The sequence below is a fragment of the Larimichthys crocea genome, chromosome VII (assembly GCF_000972845.2).
Source record: "Larimichthys crocea isolate SSNF chromosome VII, L_crocea_2.0, whole genome shotgun sequence".
NCBI classification, from domain to species: domain Eukaryota; kingdom Metazoa; phylum Chordata; class Actinopteri; family Sciaenidae; genus Larimichthys; species Larimichthys crocea.
The window spans coordinates 6,156,901-6,174,637 of record NC_040017.1 but is presented as its reverse complement, the minus strand read 5'-3'; the positions used below and the strand labels follow the sequence as shown (position 1 = coordinate 6,174,637).

Genomic DNA, 17,737 nt, shown 5'->3' with positions numbered 1-17,737 from the left:
TGCGGGCTCTCCAGTCTCAGTCACCAATGACAAACTGCGATGAGCAAGCTTGGTACAGAGTCCCATTTATCATGGCAGGCTGTTGTTGAACAAAGGTCTCAGTCTGGAATAAAGGGAGGATGAAAACCTATGTTCTTATTCATTCGAAGCTATGATTTTATACTGTACAACTGTAACAAAATAACAAAAATCCTACATAATGTAAGTAAACATTGTATAGGTGCTGTCTAGAAGAAAAGCAGCATCACTACAGTGACAGACAGATGTGACGCAGGTAACTATGGAAAAAACATGTCCGTCTACACCACCAAAGACTTTGCCCCTTCGCTTCGACACACTGCCCAGGCACTGAACGTGTTTTATTCAATAAACGTGTATCGTCGTGTGTTTTTAAGGTCGTAAAGTGTATTTTAGCTATGTGTGCAATAACCCGCGTTACGGGACACCTCGTTTAACTCGCGGGGAGTTGTAACATTTCATTTACGGTAACCTACAAAAAGTTTCGCGCCACATACATCAGAGTCGAGGTGAACTAAAGTTGTTGTTTTTTTAAAAATATATTTTTTTCGTGGTTCTTTGCTTCATGGCTGCTTCCTTCTTAGACTTTTGCATTTATGTAATTTCAGCACTCGATACGTCGCCGTGGCTTTGGCGTAGTCGTAACTACTCCAGTCTCACGCCGCACGATACACACAACATGGTGTTCCACGTGCAGTGGATGACTTGTTTATGTAAAGCAACGGACAGCGCTCGGGACCAATCGCATGGCGCTGTTGTAATTCCGTCATGTTCACCATGGAAACCCGTAGTTTACAGCCAATCGGGAATCGCTATGGGCGGAGTCTAAATTGAGGTCGAGCGCCGAGCTCTCTGATTGGCTGGTTAGGCCGGAGCCAGAGAGAGCCGGGGAGGATCTGTTGACTTACTGTGCCAACCCTGTCTGAACCTGGTCTCCCATTGAGGAATGCTGGATGTTTTAACTGAACGTTTTACCCGCTACCCGGCTTTGCTTTCACTTGACGACGAGGACGACCGGAGAGACGAATTTTATTTCTACAACACAGGTCGGTTGAGGTTTATTTGCGCCCTTTCGTTGTAGTAACAGAGAAAAAGCGAGCTCAAAAAAAAAAAAAAAAAAGTTGCATAACTGAACGCGGCGTGCGCATGCGCGACATTTCTGAGTGCTCTACTTATTGTAGTTTTATAACCTAAAAACGTCGGTTTGAGGTTTTCTGTTCGGTCGTAGAGGAAGGAAAATGTCTGGGTTTGTGAAATGTCCCCTCGGCGGCCGAGCAGATCCTGTTTTGTGGCGGGCTTCGAGCGATAGCGTTAGTTTTACATAACTGTGTCAGTGTACCGTGCAGTGGATTGCAGGTCAACGTGTGTGTGGATTTTGAATAGCAGGTCAATGGGAGGTAGCTGAGGGAAGGGGTGTTTTTGTTCCCATTACAAAAAAATATTTTAATGTGCTTACTTAAATTTAACCCCCACCTCGTGTTAGCTTGTCCGCGTATGACTTCAATATGACGTGCTTTTCTTTTGACGTCCAGCTGTGAGCCAGTTTTCCCTCCCTGTTGGATGGACTGGTTGGGACTGGTTGGCTGGCTAACTACACTGCACTGCCTGATTTTCACACGTATCACCTGGGGGCCTGTTTCAGTTGAACAGGCCTGATTTTAGGTGGATTCATGTCAAATGTAAACTGGGTGGATGTCATGTGAAAATAAAGGGATTACAGTTCTAAGCTTGTAGGCTTATTTCTACTTTACTACTACTACTACTTAAGGTCCTCTTGGAGCTGTTCACTCACACACATTGGGAACACTATGTTCCAGCCTCACTGTAAACCTGAATATTAAGTCTACATGATAATCAGTGCTGTTAAGTTCAAGGTGATCTGTATATTGATTGTACACCTTTGTCAGACAAGCTCCAGACTCCTTAATTTGGCCGTATGGTGTACTATATGAGTACACAGTGATTAACTCTTGGTTTCATTGTTTCCTCTACAAACAGGATGCTCTTTATCACACCTCTGCAAAAGCTTAGCTACTATTTTATTGCTTGGCATCATCATTATTATTATTATAATTATTATTATTATAGGTTTAATGTCTAATTAAAAGCTATAAGATGAATATAAAACTTTAAAAAATATTGTTGTATAGTGCCAGCTTTGTCATTTTAATAATACACTAGAGTAGGCCTCAGTATGAAAATACTTAATTACACCTCTGAAATGATCTTATCCTCTTCGAATCATTGTTTTGCCCTGTGATTAACTGGGTTATGTAAATGATTAGTTCACATCCCATGTTCAATCTTAAAATGTGCTTGTATAATTCCTGTCTCAAATGTCATCTGAGAAAAGCATTTCAAAAAGTGCAGCTGTTTGGATCCAAGTGAAAGCATGTGGTTTTATGAAACAAAGCTACCACTGCTTTGTGCTGCACTCTAGCCAAATCCATGTGACTGGAGCAGCAGTTGTATAATGCTTGCCTGGGATCTGTGCTAGTGTGTTGGGTTCATCAGCTTGAAACAGGGGCTGAGCTGGAGGCAAGTTCACTTTCATTATGTCATTCTTCTGCTATGTTTTCCAGAGTGACGCGTTTGTCTGCACGCATCTCAAGAGAGTTCGGGAGAAAGTTGTAATTCAGCACTCGTGTAACTGAGCCTGCTGCTCTGTTTGGTGTTGTAAAAGGATTAAATATACGGGAGATTGTGCAGATTTCATTGTTGTCATTGTTGTGTACTGTTACGGGCCAATATCACCGCTGCTTGCGCTTGTTTTAAGTGCAAAGCATGAAATCTTTTCATGATAACACAGGATTTTTATGTGAAAAATGATGGCCGAACTTTGCTGTCATGCTGTTTGGCAGTGGTTTCACCATGTTAACCTGCCTTTTGTAAAGCTTTGTAGCATTTATTGTTGACTATTAAAGACCTTAATACTATGCACATACAGTTATGACATAATCATGCTGTAACTGGAGTTGTAATCTTTTTTTTTTCCCCTTTGCAAAAAGAAATAATAAGCCTGTGTTTGTGTTGACATGATTATAACCCGTGGTCAAACTTCCCCCTGATTGTCTGACACCATTCTAACTTGTTGTCCCTCCTTGCTCTCTGCCCATTGGTCGTTCCCAGCTGCCAATAGTAAGTCCCCCTCTGCGGCTTGGCTCCTGCCTCAGTTAAACCGAGAGTGGGTCATTTTCTGAGGTGGATGTGTGGGTGGTTGGAAAGTCTGCAGCGTTTGTCTAGATGTTTAAAACATAAAAACCATGTCTGAAACTTTGAGAAGTTATGTAAAAGTGCTTATGTAAAGAGCGAACGACAGACAAGCTGTTGAATTTGCACTCTTACATAAATAGCTGTAACCTGATCTTGCATGGAGGGAAAACAATGAAACACTCTGGATATGGCTTCAGTACCTGTTGCCAGTATTTGCTATTATGGCTTAGAGAGACAGAAATAGCTGCTGCTGTTCAGCTGTGACGTGTTTTAGGAGGAGGAAGCTGCTAAACTGTTGCTTTTGTAGTTTTATCTAATTTGTTTTATAGAAACAAAAAATGTGAAGGCCCTGAATCCTCATGAATACTTATTTTTAGTTGGGTTTACTGAAGTGGCAGAGGTTGTCTGAGGTCACTTGTAATTACCAAAGATGTTATAATATAAGGCAGCCTAGATGTTACCTGAGAAACTCTTTTTTTTATGTTGCAGGTCGTCTCAGGGACACTGCACTGTGTTACATAAGGCTCTGTCTATTTGATTAGACTTAAGTGAGTGTTGACAATGCATCATCACATCTGTTTATCATCTGTTTGTGTGTGATCTGTATCCGTAGTAAGCGATACGATGATGCTGTAATTTGCCATTTTATCCAGAGATTGGTTGTCGGTTTTTCCTCCTACCTGTTAATCTAAATAGTTAAAAACAGGACCAGGCCATCAGCTACAGACAAAAGGAAACATGTTGGATCATTTGAAAGCAGTTTGTCCTTCCAGCATTAATATTAGCCCCGGTGGTTTGTTGGTTTGTTGTGGTGTTTTTTTTTTAGAGCCGTGCCGCTGTGCACTCTCACCTTTCATGTGAAAAAGCTCTTTTGAAAAACCCAACAGGATCACACTGGTCTGTGGCTTAAGTCCACACCGAAAGGGCAAACAGCAGCCTATTTACCATGCACACCATTTGAAGGATGGATAGCAGCAGCCTTGGTGTGTGGGTGCGATTATAAACAGGATCACTTCATCTGTGTGGCTGTGCCCTTTTTTTTTATCTCTGACTTTTAGAAATGCCGGGATCCAAGGCAACGCTGGCCAATCCGATCAAAGTGTGCTACTATGTTTGTGATGGATTGTAATCTTCATTGATTGTTTCTAATATAAGACTGTTTCTTTACTATTGATCTGTTCTCAATAGGAGTGCACTGTACTGTAAAGTGAGTGATTTCACCGGTCTCTTATTGTCTTCCTTTAGACACTTCTTCACTGAAGCAACAACCCTGTTTACATCACAGTCCGTGCACTTCATGGTATTGCTATGTGGAAGATAACCTGATCTCCCAAGTCTTGCCCTTTGGCCCATCACATGTCTGAGGACAGTGATCCAAAGCACTACCTGTACTCAACTCTGGACGGGCGTGATCGGAACCGGGAAAGGGTCGGCTTCCAGGCGGAGGAAGAGGAGCACTCTCCCTGCGGCACCATCAGCCAACTTCACCGCATGGCCAGCGGTTACAGCGAGGGTTGTGGCGGGCAGGATGGCGTCGAACTGGCCTCCGAGGGGAGCGACAGCAGCCACGAGCACCCGGCCTCGCTGGGCTCCCCGCATGATGACAGGAAGCGGCCGCGCCCACCTTTACACGAGGATGTGGAGATGGGCTGCAGCGGCTCGAGTGGGAGCGGGACAGAATCCCATGGCAACGAGTCGCACGGCAATGAGTCCCATGGCAATGAGTCTGTGGGCAGCTCGAATGGCAATGGCAAAGATTCCGCTCTCTTGGAGTCTTCAGAGAGCAACAAGAGGTGAGGGCACATCAAATGCACTGAATTATGATAAATGAAGTTTTTTTCCCATCACTAGGGGGGAGCGGACCATCTAGGTCACGGAAGTAAGGTTCATTAAAATGTAATAGAAGTGCCATTTTCTTCTGTATGAGTCATTGTTGGTATGAGTCATTGTTGAAGTTGAAGTAGCGACTGTCTGAGGAAAGCAGTGTGTATTTTATTTCCTAATTACAAGACAGACTACAAACAGACAATGATTGCTGGCACAGTTTCATTCAGAAATGACGTTTTATTGCCTTTGGTGAAAGAAAATGAACAAAACGCAGGCTATATTAAGCAATTAATTCTGTAGGTGTCATAAGAATAATCACATGACTAACTTGAATAGCGCAATTTTCTTTTATGGAGATAATAACGGCATGATTTGAAAGGAAATTAGATTTTCAGGCGTCCTTCAAATTAGTCGTGTTTGTTGATAAACTATATGCAATTCTAAGATGTCAGACTTATATGACGCCCTCCTACATCTGTCCGACTATCATCTCATCTTTCATCTCTTCCCTGAAGAAAACAGCAAACCCACTGAAGGTCACCTGTTACATAACCAAGCTCTAATGTGTACTCCACCTCCATTTACATCCATGAGGTGAAGGAAATTTGTGCAGCTCAATACGACGTGCCACCTAACTTCAGGCTCAGAAATTGAACAGCTTAACACAAAGTCACAGATAAATCAAAGGGCTTTGCATTCGCATGACTTCTATATTTATTTGTAGTTTAGGTCCCAGCGCAGACCCCTGCTGTGCAACACTGAGGCGCTTCCTCATTGACTGAAGACGTTAGACGCAGGAATGTAATGACAGAATGAGTTCAGGGCTTTAACACACACCTGAGGAACTTGAATCTTGCCTCTCATTTTGAGTTTGGAAAATAAGACGTGGACCAGCAGCTGAAGTTTGATGGTTGCTGAATAAATTGGCAGTGACCAAAACGGCTTATATCAACAAGAAGATTGATCCCCATGTTCTCTTTTTATGCTGCTGACGTTTAGCACACAGAAGTTACTTAAAATGGACACCAGTCGAACACACATCACTGTCTGTGAGAAGTATAGCCAGGCTGGTGCAGGATTTTTGAAGCAGATGTTATTATTTCAGAGCTCAGCTAATGATATATCAGCGGATTGTTTTTTTTTTATATTTTTCATTTTAAGAGACACAATCAAAGGCTCAAATTTCAATTTGTCACATGGGAGACGAGCACCAGCAGTAAATAAAAAAAAAAAAAACTGCACGTTCTCATGACATTTGGACGTCACATGAAAACCACGCGGCAACAAAAGGCTCCACAGAGCAGTTAAATCAGCCGATAGCTGTCCAGCTGCAATGCCGTCATCAGAAGCTGACATGGTTTAGATGACCCCTCAGTTTACGTAGTGATAGTGTTTTCTCTATTCTTCCCCCCCAGCATCTTTCCCCTGCATGTCTCTCTCGTGGCTAATGCAGCAAATAAAATATCGCGGAGGCAAGACCTCATCATTTATTGTTCTTGACTCAGCAGTATTCTGGGCTTGTTTGGCCCTCACCTCTTCTTTTCATTCCTTTATTCAGTATTTTGAAGTGAAAAACTGAGCATTCTTTGTGCTCTTCTCATGCGTGTAGCTATTATGATCATATTTAGATACAGTCTGACTCGATGAACTCCACCACCATTAGCTGGTGATTGCATTCTTCCCCTGGTCTCCATTCACAAAGGCTGGTGGATATTATAGTGTCCTTTTCAGGCTCATTACTCTCACTAGAGCTACAATACCATCCCTAGGCATAAAGAGAGGGGTGATTAAAATAAAGATATTCTTTAGCAGTGCACTACCGGGTCCTTGACTCAAACTGTTCCTTTGTTTGTTTCCTGTTAGCTCCTGCTGGTACAGATGGTTATGTTTGAAGCATTCTTGGTACAGCAGAGTCCTTGACTCACTTTTAATATGTTTAGTCTGTCATTATGCTATGTATGTTTTGTGGCCTCCAGTAACATGACATGTTGTTTGTGATTACAGCTCAAACTCTCACAGCCCTTCGCCGCCAAGCAGCTCCAACGCCTTCAGCCTGGTCAGTTCCGAGCAGGACAACCCTTCAACCAGCGGCTGCAGGTAAGCAGGGTGCATGAGACGCAGAAAATAAACAAAGAAGATTGCTTCTTCTTCCTTAGATGTAAAACTGTGTAAAATGTCTTGCATGCAACACTAGAACGCTCTCAGTCAGGCCCACTGTCAATCAATCCCCTCACACCCCCATCCTCGTGCATACTGGTAGCTAAACCCTCCCATTCTGCTTCACATGTTGGAAAGCTGTGCTCCTCAAATATGTGACAACACTGGTGACACTGTTGATTTTTTTTCTTTTTTCTGATGCACATGTATCTGTCTCATGTACGCCCTGCAGCAGCGAACAGTCAGCCAAAGCTAAGACACAGAAGGAGCTGTTCAAGACACTGAAGGAGCTGAAGATGCACCTGCCATTGGAAAAGAGAAGCAAGGGCAAGTCCAGCACCGTCAACACGCTCAAGTATGCACTGCGATGTGTCAAACAGGTGAAAGGTGAGGCTCGCTTTTGTGTTTTCCATGCATGTTGTTGTTTATCAGCCAAAGAAGTTATTAAAAAAAAGATCTTTTATGGATATAAGATAAAGCATGATGCTCGGAAAAGTGTCTTCTCTCACTGATCGCATACTGTGTGTGCACTGATCCACTTTCACTTCGTTCTGCAGCAAACGAGGAATACTACCAGATGCTGATGATCAATGACAGTCAGCCACCAGGGTTTGAAGTCTCCTCATACACCATTGAGGAAATCAACAGCATCACCTCTGAATACACCCTGAAAAACACCGTAAGTACCTCTTATCTTCACCTTCAGAAGTACTTTTGAACGTCTTGTAAAGGGAAAGACGCATAAAAATAACAGATTGGTCTGTGTGTTTTATGCAGGATATTTTTGCCGTAGCCGTCTCCCTCATCACGGGGAAGATTGTTTACATCTCGGACCAGGCGGCGTCCATCTTGAACTGCAAGCGGGAAGTGTTCAACAACGCCAAGTTTGTGGAGTTCCTGACACCTCAGGATGTCAGCGTGTTCTACAGCTTCACCACGCCCTACCGCTTACCCTCATGGAGCATGTGCACCGGAGCAGGTACCATCTATCTCCTAACTCAGATTTTTAATATTAGAATATTGTGAATGCATCGGATCTACCACCACTTTATAATAAACAGATGCTTATTTTTAAGTGGTCCAAAGTGGGGTCATGATAGATCTCCCATGAAGGGCACGTGGAAAGTCCATATGAAACACGACCTTCACCGCCCCCGCAGACACATGCTCATCCACACATAGCACATATTACATTAACATGCTCCATCACACATTAGCGATTGCATGCCCACTCAATGTGCGACACCTGCCACATATTTGCTGAATGCATAATTACATGTTGCTCGTTAGTTTAGGAGATACACCTGCTTCAAACCGTGCAGACTTTTCAATGAATTCAATTATTGCTGTTTTAGAGGCTTTGGTTTGCGTCTATGGTCAATTTTTTTTAGTACTGGTGTATTATTATGTTATATTATATTATATTATATTATATTATATTATATTATATTATATGATAGATGTTTCTGTGTAATATTCTTTCCCGTTTCCAAAAATCACTCAAATCAACTTTCAGTGGCCTTCCACACTTCCTTCAATGTGTCCCGATTGTCAGTCAGTTGATTCTGTAGTCTCATTGAAACAACTTGTAGTCATTTGAGGATTTGGAAGCTGTTCTGCAGGGTAATCAACCTGTTCAGGTTACGGCTGAGCAGCTGTACTTCTAGAGATAAACGCAGTACTGAGAATTTTGAATATAATTCTGAATAAGGAAAAAAAAGCACAATGCAATACATTTTATTTATTGTTCATACACATAAAACATCTTCCCAGTGCTTTGGCTACAGTGAGTTTAAGCTGCAGTTGTATGAATCTAGAAATAGAGAGACAAACTTCTTTGGTGCTGTCAGCGGTGTGTCGTTTACAAATGACTTACACATGGGTCATGTTCAAGTAGTCGAGCTGATGCATTTGGTGATATACTCATCCCACCTTCCTTCTCCCTGTCTCTTATCCAGAATCGTCTCCCACGGAGTGCATGCAGGAGAAATCCTTCTTTTGCCGCATCAGGTGAGTGACAGCGGCCGACAGCTCCTCTGATCCATAGTTTCCTTCACAAACAAGCTCTGAGTCAGCACGGGGTGGGTGAGCGAGGGAGAGAGGAGGACTGAGAGGAGGGAGGAAGTCAGCAGCTGTGAGCTTTTACACTGTTTCTCCATCTAATGGCCAGATGGGGTGTTACAGCTACAGTTCAGGATTTAAACTATTATATGAACTGATGAAATACATTGTTATATATATATATATATATATTGTTATATAGTCTTAATGACTTACTTACTCCGTTAGAACATTTAAATCACCTGCAAAAGGTTTCATGAGCTGCGGATTAATTTAAATTTATTTCACAAACTTTATATCTGCCACAAAAATAAATTGCTTTATAAAGAGCACAAGCGGCACAATATAAGTGTGAAATGTATTTGGTGTTGCAGTGGTGGTAAGGAGCGTGAAGGGGATCTGCAGTACTATCCTTTCCGTATGACTCCGTACCTGATGAAAGTCCAGGATGCTGAGCTCGCTGAGGAACAGTTCTGCTGCCTCCTGCTGGCTGAGAGGGTGCACTCTGGCTATGAAGGTGAGATCTGCAACCACATTCACATGCTTTCACACACATTCGGGCTGTCCGTTTTACTACATCGTCTCACTGAGTCTTAGATACACACACACACACAGATTACTGTACATGTTTAATAATCAAAACATGCATATTTTATGCTCCTCTTTCCACAGCACCCAGAATCCCTCCTGACAAGCGCATCTTCACCACCACACACACACCTAACTGTGTGTTCCAGGATGTGGATGAGAGGTGAGTGAACTGATGCCCGCACCCTGAGGTTCAGGAGATGTCACAGAAATGTTGAGTGCGTTTGTAACCATCTCTTGTTGTTTCTGTCTTTCCCTCAGAGCTGTTCCTCTGTTGGGTTACCTCCCGCAGGACCTGATCGGAACCCCTGTGCTACTCAATCTGCACCCAAGTGACCGACCATTAATGCTGGCTGTGCATCGCAAGAGTAAGAATAGCTGCCATTCACCGGGGGTCCCAATTTTAGCAGCCACTTGTTATTTATTCACCAGTTAAAGATAGTTGGGAGAGCCGATTCGACTGCTGCTTTAAACTCTTCATGTTGCTCAGCGGTCTCTCACACACACTCTATCCTCTGTGGTCAACAGTCCTGCAGTATGCCGGTCAGCCGTTCGATCACTCCTCGATCCGTTTCTGTGCAAGAAATGGTGAGTACATCACCATCGACACCAGCTGGTCCAGCTTCGTCAACCCATGGAGCCGCAAGGTCTCCTTTGTCATTGGCAGGCACAAAGTCCGCATGTGAGTATACCCAAAGTTGTAGTTCAGGGTTTGTTTGTTTTTACCGTCAGTAGTTATATGTTAGAATATATTTCATGCTGAACATGCTGGATGACAGTGGTGTGTGTGTGTGTGTGTGTTTTCCAGGGGTCCTGTGAATGAAGATGTTTTTGCAGCACCAGCTTTCCATGGAGGGAAGATCATGGACTCAGACATCCAGGAAATTAGCGAACAGATCCACAGGCTGTTGCTTCAAGTATGTACACACACTTGACCCCCCTGTCAACACATTTCCATACCCACATTCATCAGTTCCTGTAACAGTCTTTTCTCCCTTCAGCCGATCCACAACATGGGCTCCAGCGGTTACGGCAGCCATGGCAGCAACGGTTCCCATGAGCAGCTGGTGAGCATCAGCTCGTCCAGCGAGAGCAACGGGAACATCACAGCAGGGAAGACAGCCGAGGAGACGGGCAAGGCCAAGCCTCCCAGGACGTTCCAGGAAATTTGTAAAGGGGTCCACATGCTGAAGAACCAGGACTCTCAGGTCTGCATGCACTCCCCTTCCCCTTCACCATCGCCGTCGCCATCCAAGCCCGAGCAGAAGAGGACCGCTGACGGTGAGTTCAGTTTATGTCACCAAACAGACAGCATTCTCTGTAAAAAAAGTAACAAATAACTCTTGGTCAACGTCACAAAGTCTAAAAAGTTGAATTCCAAAACATGGATCGTTTATTCATCCCTTTGTCTCTCTGCAGTGCCACCTCAGAGGAGTCCAGCAGTGCGTCTGAAGGACTCTGCTCCCCCCCTGCAGGTCAGAGACAGTACGACAGCCAGCATGGAGGACTTCCCCTGCAAAGACCAGACTGTCCACTCCTACCAGCAGATCAGCTGCCTCGACAGTGTCATCAGGTAAGGGAGTCGATGTTTGCGTTTATTAATAATGACGGTTAAAAGATCACACGTGTGAAGTGTGCACTCTGATTAAATCAATGTCTGCTTCTCAGGTACCTGGAGAGTTGTAACATCCCCATCACGGTGAAGAGGAAGTACCAGTTCTCCTCCAACACCACCTCCTCCAACTCGGATGATGACAAGAAGGGCTTAGAGGATACAAATCCAGGCAAGCATACAGATGTCACACATATTTCAGGACATTAGATCCATTCTCTTGATACTACATTTGCTCACTGCGAGGTAACACACAGAGCGTAGTAGTCAGCATAATACATTTTAAAAATCTGAATTTCTATGCAACAGCATGATTGGATTCACTGTTGCTAAGCAAACATTTTTTTCTGTTTCTATAGCTGTGCTTGTGATGCATAGCATATCCCCACTTACTGTGTATGTCATGCACTGTTGTTGTCTATTGGCGTGGAGCTAACAGAGGATTTCTCCCTCTCCCCATCCAGACCCTTTGATGCTAGACGCACAGCCAGGCCTGTCAAACATGAAAGCACCAAAGAAGCCTCCATCTGGGGCAGCTGCTGTTGTGGGAGGCCCCCTGGCACCCCTCACCCTGCCTAGCAAGGCTGAGAGCGTGGTATCCATCACGTCACAGTGCAGCTACAGCAGCACCATCGTCCACGTCGGAGACAAGAAGCCTCAGCCAGAGTCTGGTGAGTGTTGGCAGCACACGTGCTGGAAACATACATTGACGGCTAGATAATAAGTTCTGTTTGACTGATGCTTATCGCGCCGATTCCTTCTACAGAGATTATTGAGGACGTGGCAGAGAGCCCCGCGCCCCCGGCTCTGCCCGTTAGCGTGGTGTCTCCGCCCAGCCAGGAGAAGGAGGCCTACAAGCGTCTGGGACTGACCAAACAGGTGCTGGCCGCACACACCCAGAAAGAAGAGCAGGCCTTCCTCACCCGCTGCCGAGAGCTCCGCAACGCCAGATCCTTCCAGAAGGATTGTTCCACATACCTTCACAAGCAGAGAGAATCAGCCAACGCTGAAGGTACACAAGGTTTGATAGTGATGAGATTGTGATATCAGTGTGTCTTCTCAAAGCTCGCATTAGAATGACCTACAACAGTAGGGTAACCCTCTGACTTCTTCTTGTGTCATCTCAGAATCATCTGGACCACGAGGTGCTGCCAAACAGGGCACCACCAGGCCCGAGACTACTGCCAAGAAGGGCATGCGCAACAGGAAGTCCAAGAAACCACGGATGAAGCATCCCGATTCGTCAGACAGCGCTGTGTCAAACCGCAAACCCCGTCCCCCTCTCCAGGGTCTCAACCAAACCTCGTGGTCCCCTTCAGAGGCGTCCCAGTCAGCTTTTAATGTATCTTACCCAACCATGGTGCCTGCCTACCCTCTCTACCCCCCAGCTCCCTCTGCCCCGGCTCAGGCCCCCCTCCCTGACCCCTCCCTTTCGGCTGGTTTTGGAGATGGACAGAGCACCCAAGCCCCGCCTACTGCCACTCCATTCCCTGCACCCATTGTTACACCTGTGGTGGCTCTGGTGCTACCCAACTACCTCTTCCCCCAAATAGGACAGTTAGGTCAGATAGGACAGCTGGGGGCTGCTGCTCGACCAACGTTTTTCCCTGAGCAGACCCAGACGCAACCTGCATACACTGCTCAGCAGCCTTTTCAGCCCGCGCAGTCGGCCTACACCATGCAAACGCAACCGCCCTACACCAGCCAACAGCCGTTTCCCGTGCAGACTGCCTTTGCCCCCCAGCAGCCTTTCCAGCCATCTCAGACCCCCTACACTACCCAGCAGCCTTTCCAGGCGCCTCAGACCGCATACACTACCCAGCAGCCTTTCCAGGCGCCTCAGACTGCATACACTACCCAGCAGCCTTTTCAGGCCTCTCAGACCCCCTATACAACCCAGCAGCCATTCCAGGCCCCTCAGACCACCTACACTGCCCAGCAGCCCTTTGCCGCCCAGCGTTCTTTCCCAGTGCAGACTCAGTTTGTGGCCCAAGCCCCGTATCCAGCTCAGCCCTTCCCTTACAGCCTAGCCTCCGAGCCCCCCAAAGCGGCAGCGTCCCGCTCCTCCACCCCAGCTTCAGGAGCAAGGGAACCCGCAACGTCACCGCCGCTGTTCGAGTCACGTTGCAGCTCGCCACTGCAGCTCAATCTGCTGAGCATGGAGGAGGGTCAGCGCTCAGTGGAACGGCAGGACAGCACAGCGCTCTCTGCTGGAGGCCAGGGCAGCAGCACAGCAGCATCAGGGGTAGCTGGAGCCTCCGGGGAGAAGAACGGAGGAACGGCCAAAGCTGAAAACCACCAACAGGTGAGAGACGATGAATCAAGGAGTGTCTCTAATGTAACATCAGAACTCTGTCACTCTGTGTAGAAACCAACACTTCAGCCTGTCAAAGTGTGTCGCTGACATTTGCTGCCTTGTGTTTCAGGTGGAGTCTCCAGGAGATGGAGCTCACAGCGATGGTAACTCCTCATCCTGCGACTTGCTGGACATCCTGCTGCAGGAGCAGGAGGACTCCCACTCCGGCACTGGATCAGCCACCTCTGGCTCCATGGGCTCAGGATCAGGCTCTGGATCAGGTTCAGGATCTGGCTCAGGATCAGGCTCGGGCTGTGGTACATCAGCTAGTGGAGCTTCTGGCAGCAGAACAGGTCAGTAGAGTACACTCGGGCATGACAAGAACATTTCTACCCAGTGGAGATTTGTGTTACTTCATGATATTACTAGTTTCAGATTTTAAAGTCTATTTATTTCTTCCTGTCTCTTTGTGTATAGGGAGCAGCAACACCAGCAAATACTTTGGCAGTGTTGACTCTCTGGAACAGGACCCCAAGGCCAAGGCCAAGTTGAGAGGCGACGGAAGTTCTGAAGGCGGACAGTCGCAGGTGAAGATCCTCGCCCAAGGGGAGGGAGACCATTTCATCAAATATGCTCTCCAGGAGCCTCTCTGGCTGCTGATGGCCAATGCTGACGACAAGGTCATGATGACATATCAAATGCCATCTAGGTAAGACACTGACTAGAGTTAACAGGATTTCAAACAAAGGCCTGTTATGCAGCCTTGTCAGTAAACTGTAAGGTGTGTGTTTCCTGCCCCTTCAGGGACATTCAGAAGGTTCTGCGAGAAGACAAGGAGAGGCTGAGACAGATGCAGAAGAGCCAGCCTCACTTCTCGTCAGACCAGCGACGAGAGCTAGTGGAAGAACACCCCTGGATGAGGAGAGGAGGTCTACCTGCTGCTATCAATGTGAAGGTCAGGACCTCACGCACAAAATTAAGATGCAACATTCACAATTAACTAGAAAATGTAGTTGTCACATAGAAAACATTCAAATTTAAGTATATTTAATATCATCTTTGTGTTTAGGAGTGTGTGTACTGCAAAGATGAAGAGACGACTCCCTTCGAGGAGGACCTGCCAGACATGGATATGGGCGAGATGGGCGAGGAACTAAGCAAAGAGAGCCAGAACCCCCAGAGCCAATCAGAGCATCAGCAGCCTCAACCAGACACTGGTTCCTGAACACACAAAACCGTCAGCAGGAGGACACGCTCAGCTAGCCATGGACTCTCATGACGAGCCCACACACACACACACACACACACTCACAGGACAAATCCACACAGAACAGTCTGTTGCCATTGTGGTGAACATGAGGTTGTGTGCTGCTCCTGTGTGCGTGTGTGTGTGTGTGTGTTGTTCCAAGGACTACAGGACTGAAGTGCAGTTCTTATCGAGTCCACACGGGGGCAGTAACACTTCACGAGGAACTTCATATGCATGGCCCTCATATGGAGCTTTTACCAGCACACACACACACACTCTTAATGAAATGATCTGGAGCCTCTGTGGTTAGTGACCTTTGACCTCCTGGATATATTTTTTGTTTTCCATCTGGTGTGTCAGAGGATTTACAGCAGCATTAATTTAATAGAAAGAGAAATTAAATAGTTGATTAATATGAAAATCTATATATTTTGACAAAATAAATGTTATTAAATAATTTTAAAATTAGTAACAAACAGTCCAGCATTGCTGTTTAAATACTGCCAGACATGTTTTTGTTGACCACGTGTTCCCATTCATTTCCCTCAACCCCCAGAATTCCCTTGTTTTCCCATTAACAACAGTAGCTCGTTGGATGCTACAGTCCAGGTCACAGGGCAGGCAGTCCCGCCTTTTGTATCACAGATGAGTTTTTGTCTCACTGATCTCCTCAGGCCAGAGTGTTTGAGCTATTCAGGCACACAGCGGTCATAGAACCCGACACAACCATGACAATCTGAGAGATTGATTTAATAGATATTTATTTTTTACCAGATATGTATCTTGAATAGATTTATTTAAAAGTTAAAGCCAAATCCATTCAGCTTAAAGACAGTACTCGTCTATGAACAGTTTACAATTAACTCCACAGTCACTTTACCGAACTGCAGCTTAATTTATCCGTTTCACAGATTAACCTTGAAGTGTCATAGATCTCCTTAACCCACAGATTATGAAGCTGCTGAAAAATGTTTTTCTTTTTTAAAACGGTCAACATCAGAAAATGAAGCAGAGGTTTACAGGATGGTTTTACAAACTAACAAACATTTCCTTTTCAACTTCAATTTGTATCTTTAAATGACACTTTTTTTTTCTTTTTTAAAGATGTATCTATGTTCATTGCAGAATGTTGCAACATTTGATATACGGTGCAGCTCTACTACAAAATGTCATATTTAGAACAAAGTAGTGCTGGGATTTATACGTTATGCAAAAATGACATTGTCTCCATTTGCACCCTTTTCAGAGACATTTCCTTTGCTCTTTTTTTTTTTTTTAAACATCTGTTTTTCTGGCAAAATAGAAACACGGGCTTCTCGAACTTCTCCACCGCACCAAGAAACAATGTTTTTCTTACAATGCTAGCATGTCTCAGAGGTGAGAAATTTCAATGCTTTTGGTCAAAGACTTGTGTGATAAGCAGGAGGAAGCAGCATTACAATTGTAGCAAATAAGGGGACCATGTTGGGGCACAGTGATCTTCTAAAGAACCCTGAGTTGAACAGAAAATGGTGACATGCACCCTTCGTCATGTAACGTGGCGTATTAAGGAAACTGTGATCCATGTTGGCTCAGTGTAAATGGTGAGAGAACCGGGAACAACTCTGGTGCTACAGCAGAGAAACTGAATGTAACACAGTCTGGACCAAGAGCGTCGCACACTTTTTTTTTTTTTCATTTCTCGTTGACTTCTCAGAACCTTTTTTTTATTGTTCTATTTTTCTATATTTTCTCTTGTGTATTTTATTTTATTTTATTTTGTTTTGTTTGTTTGACAAAAGTAAGAGCATGTAAGCGTCGCTGGAGACGGACCCTACCTCTAATAAATCCCAGGTCATGTTACTGTAAGCAGAATATAACATGTACACATGTGGGCAAGGCGCAATGGACAGAGTGGTCAGATAATGAAGTGATTCCGATGAGTAATGGGAGCTGTGCGGACGCCCGTCACCACCTTTAGCAACTACAGCCTATCTCTGTATTTTGTCTATTTTCTGTGCACAATATCTCAAAGGGGGGAGCCTCCAACGCTCACCTGTGTAGAAACCGTTAAAGAATGTTCAGTCGTGTGCAAACTGAAATGAGTCGCCCTGAGTAATCCAGACGCTGCACCAGTGTTGAAGCCTTATCTTTCTCACAGAGGGAATCCATTTTTAAAAAAAGGAATTACACACTGGTGGGCTGTTGGAAGCACCCTGATCTGTAAATGCATACTCACGGTACTGGCACATGGTACTGTGTACAGTCATGTACATTTGTTTCATATGAGTCTGTGGTATATTAAACTAGCACAGTTAATGTGCATTTTTTGTAGGTAGGATGATGTGTTTGAAACATGGAAATGTTGTAATAAAACTACAAAAATATAACCTGTGTGTCTCTTTTCTGCTCATTGCTAATATTTTAAGGTTGGGGGTAAGGATCATAATGGTAATAATTAACAATGATAATTTTCCGTTTTATGCATATACACATTATGATCTTATGATCTTAGTATCAGTATGAACACTTGGGAGAGAAAGCTCTGTGTCACTCTTGATGAGTAGTTGGAATGAATGGGTAATTGTGTTGTAAAAATGTGCTTAATACAAGTCCATTTAGTTCACTACTTTGCTTATCATGTGTTTGCCATGTTGCCTTCTGGCTGACGTGCTCGATGATGTCGACTGTCTCTAATGATAAATTAGAGACAGTAAGGATGATGACCTGATGACCC

The 17,737-nt window shown here is 44.8% G+C and overlaps 1 protein-coding gene across 2 annotated transcripts; it reads left to right on the top strand.

Annotated features, from left to right (window-relative positions):
- Positions 1-878: 878 nt before the first annotated feature.
- LOC104919392 (period circadian protein homolog 2) lies at positions 879-17,009 on the top strand. 2 transcript variants are annotated; one of them, XM_027280259.1, is made up of 22 exons: positions 879-1,064; positions 4,477-5,024; positions 7,063-7,155; positions 7,448-7,602; positions 7,773-7,894; positions 7,993-8,194; positions 9,174-9,225; positions 9,651-9,793; positions 9,949-10,027; positions 10,126-10,232; positions 10,393-10,546; positions 10,673-10,781; positions 10,866-11,145; positions 11,284-11,437; positions 11,533-11,648; positions 11,941-12,147; positions 12,243-12,497; positions 12,604-13,781; positions 13,903-14,125; positions 14,250-14,481; positions 14,577-14,727; positions 14,842-17,009. In XM_027280259.1, exons 2-22 carry the CDS (start codon positions 4,588-4,590, stop codon positions 14,995-14,997), a joined length of 4,605 nt encoding a protein of 1,534 aa, XP_027136060.1. In that variant the 5' UTR covers positions 879-1,064; positions 4,477-4,587; the 3' UTR covers positions 14,998-17,009. The 2 variants fall into 2 exon arrangements, with proteins under 2 accessions (XP_027136060.1, XP_019125654.1); XM_019270109.2 differs by having other exon boundaries at positions 880-1,064; positions 12,243-12,488.
- Positions 17,010-17,737: the final 728 nt, after the last annotated feature.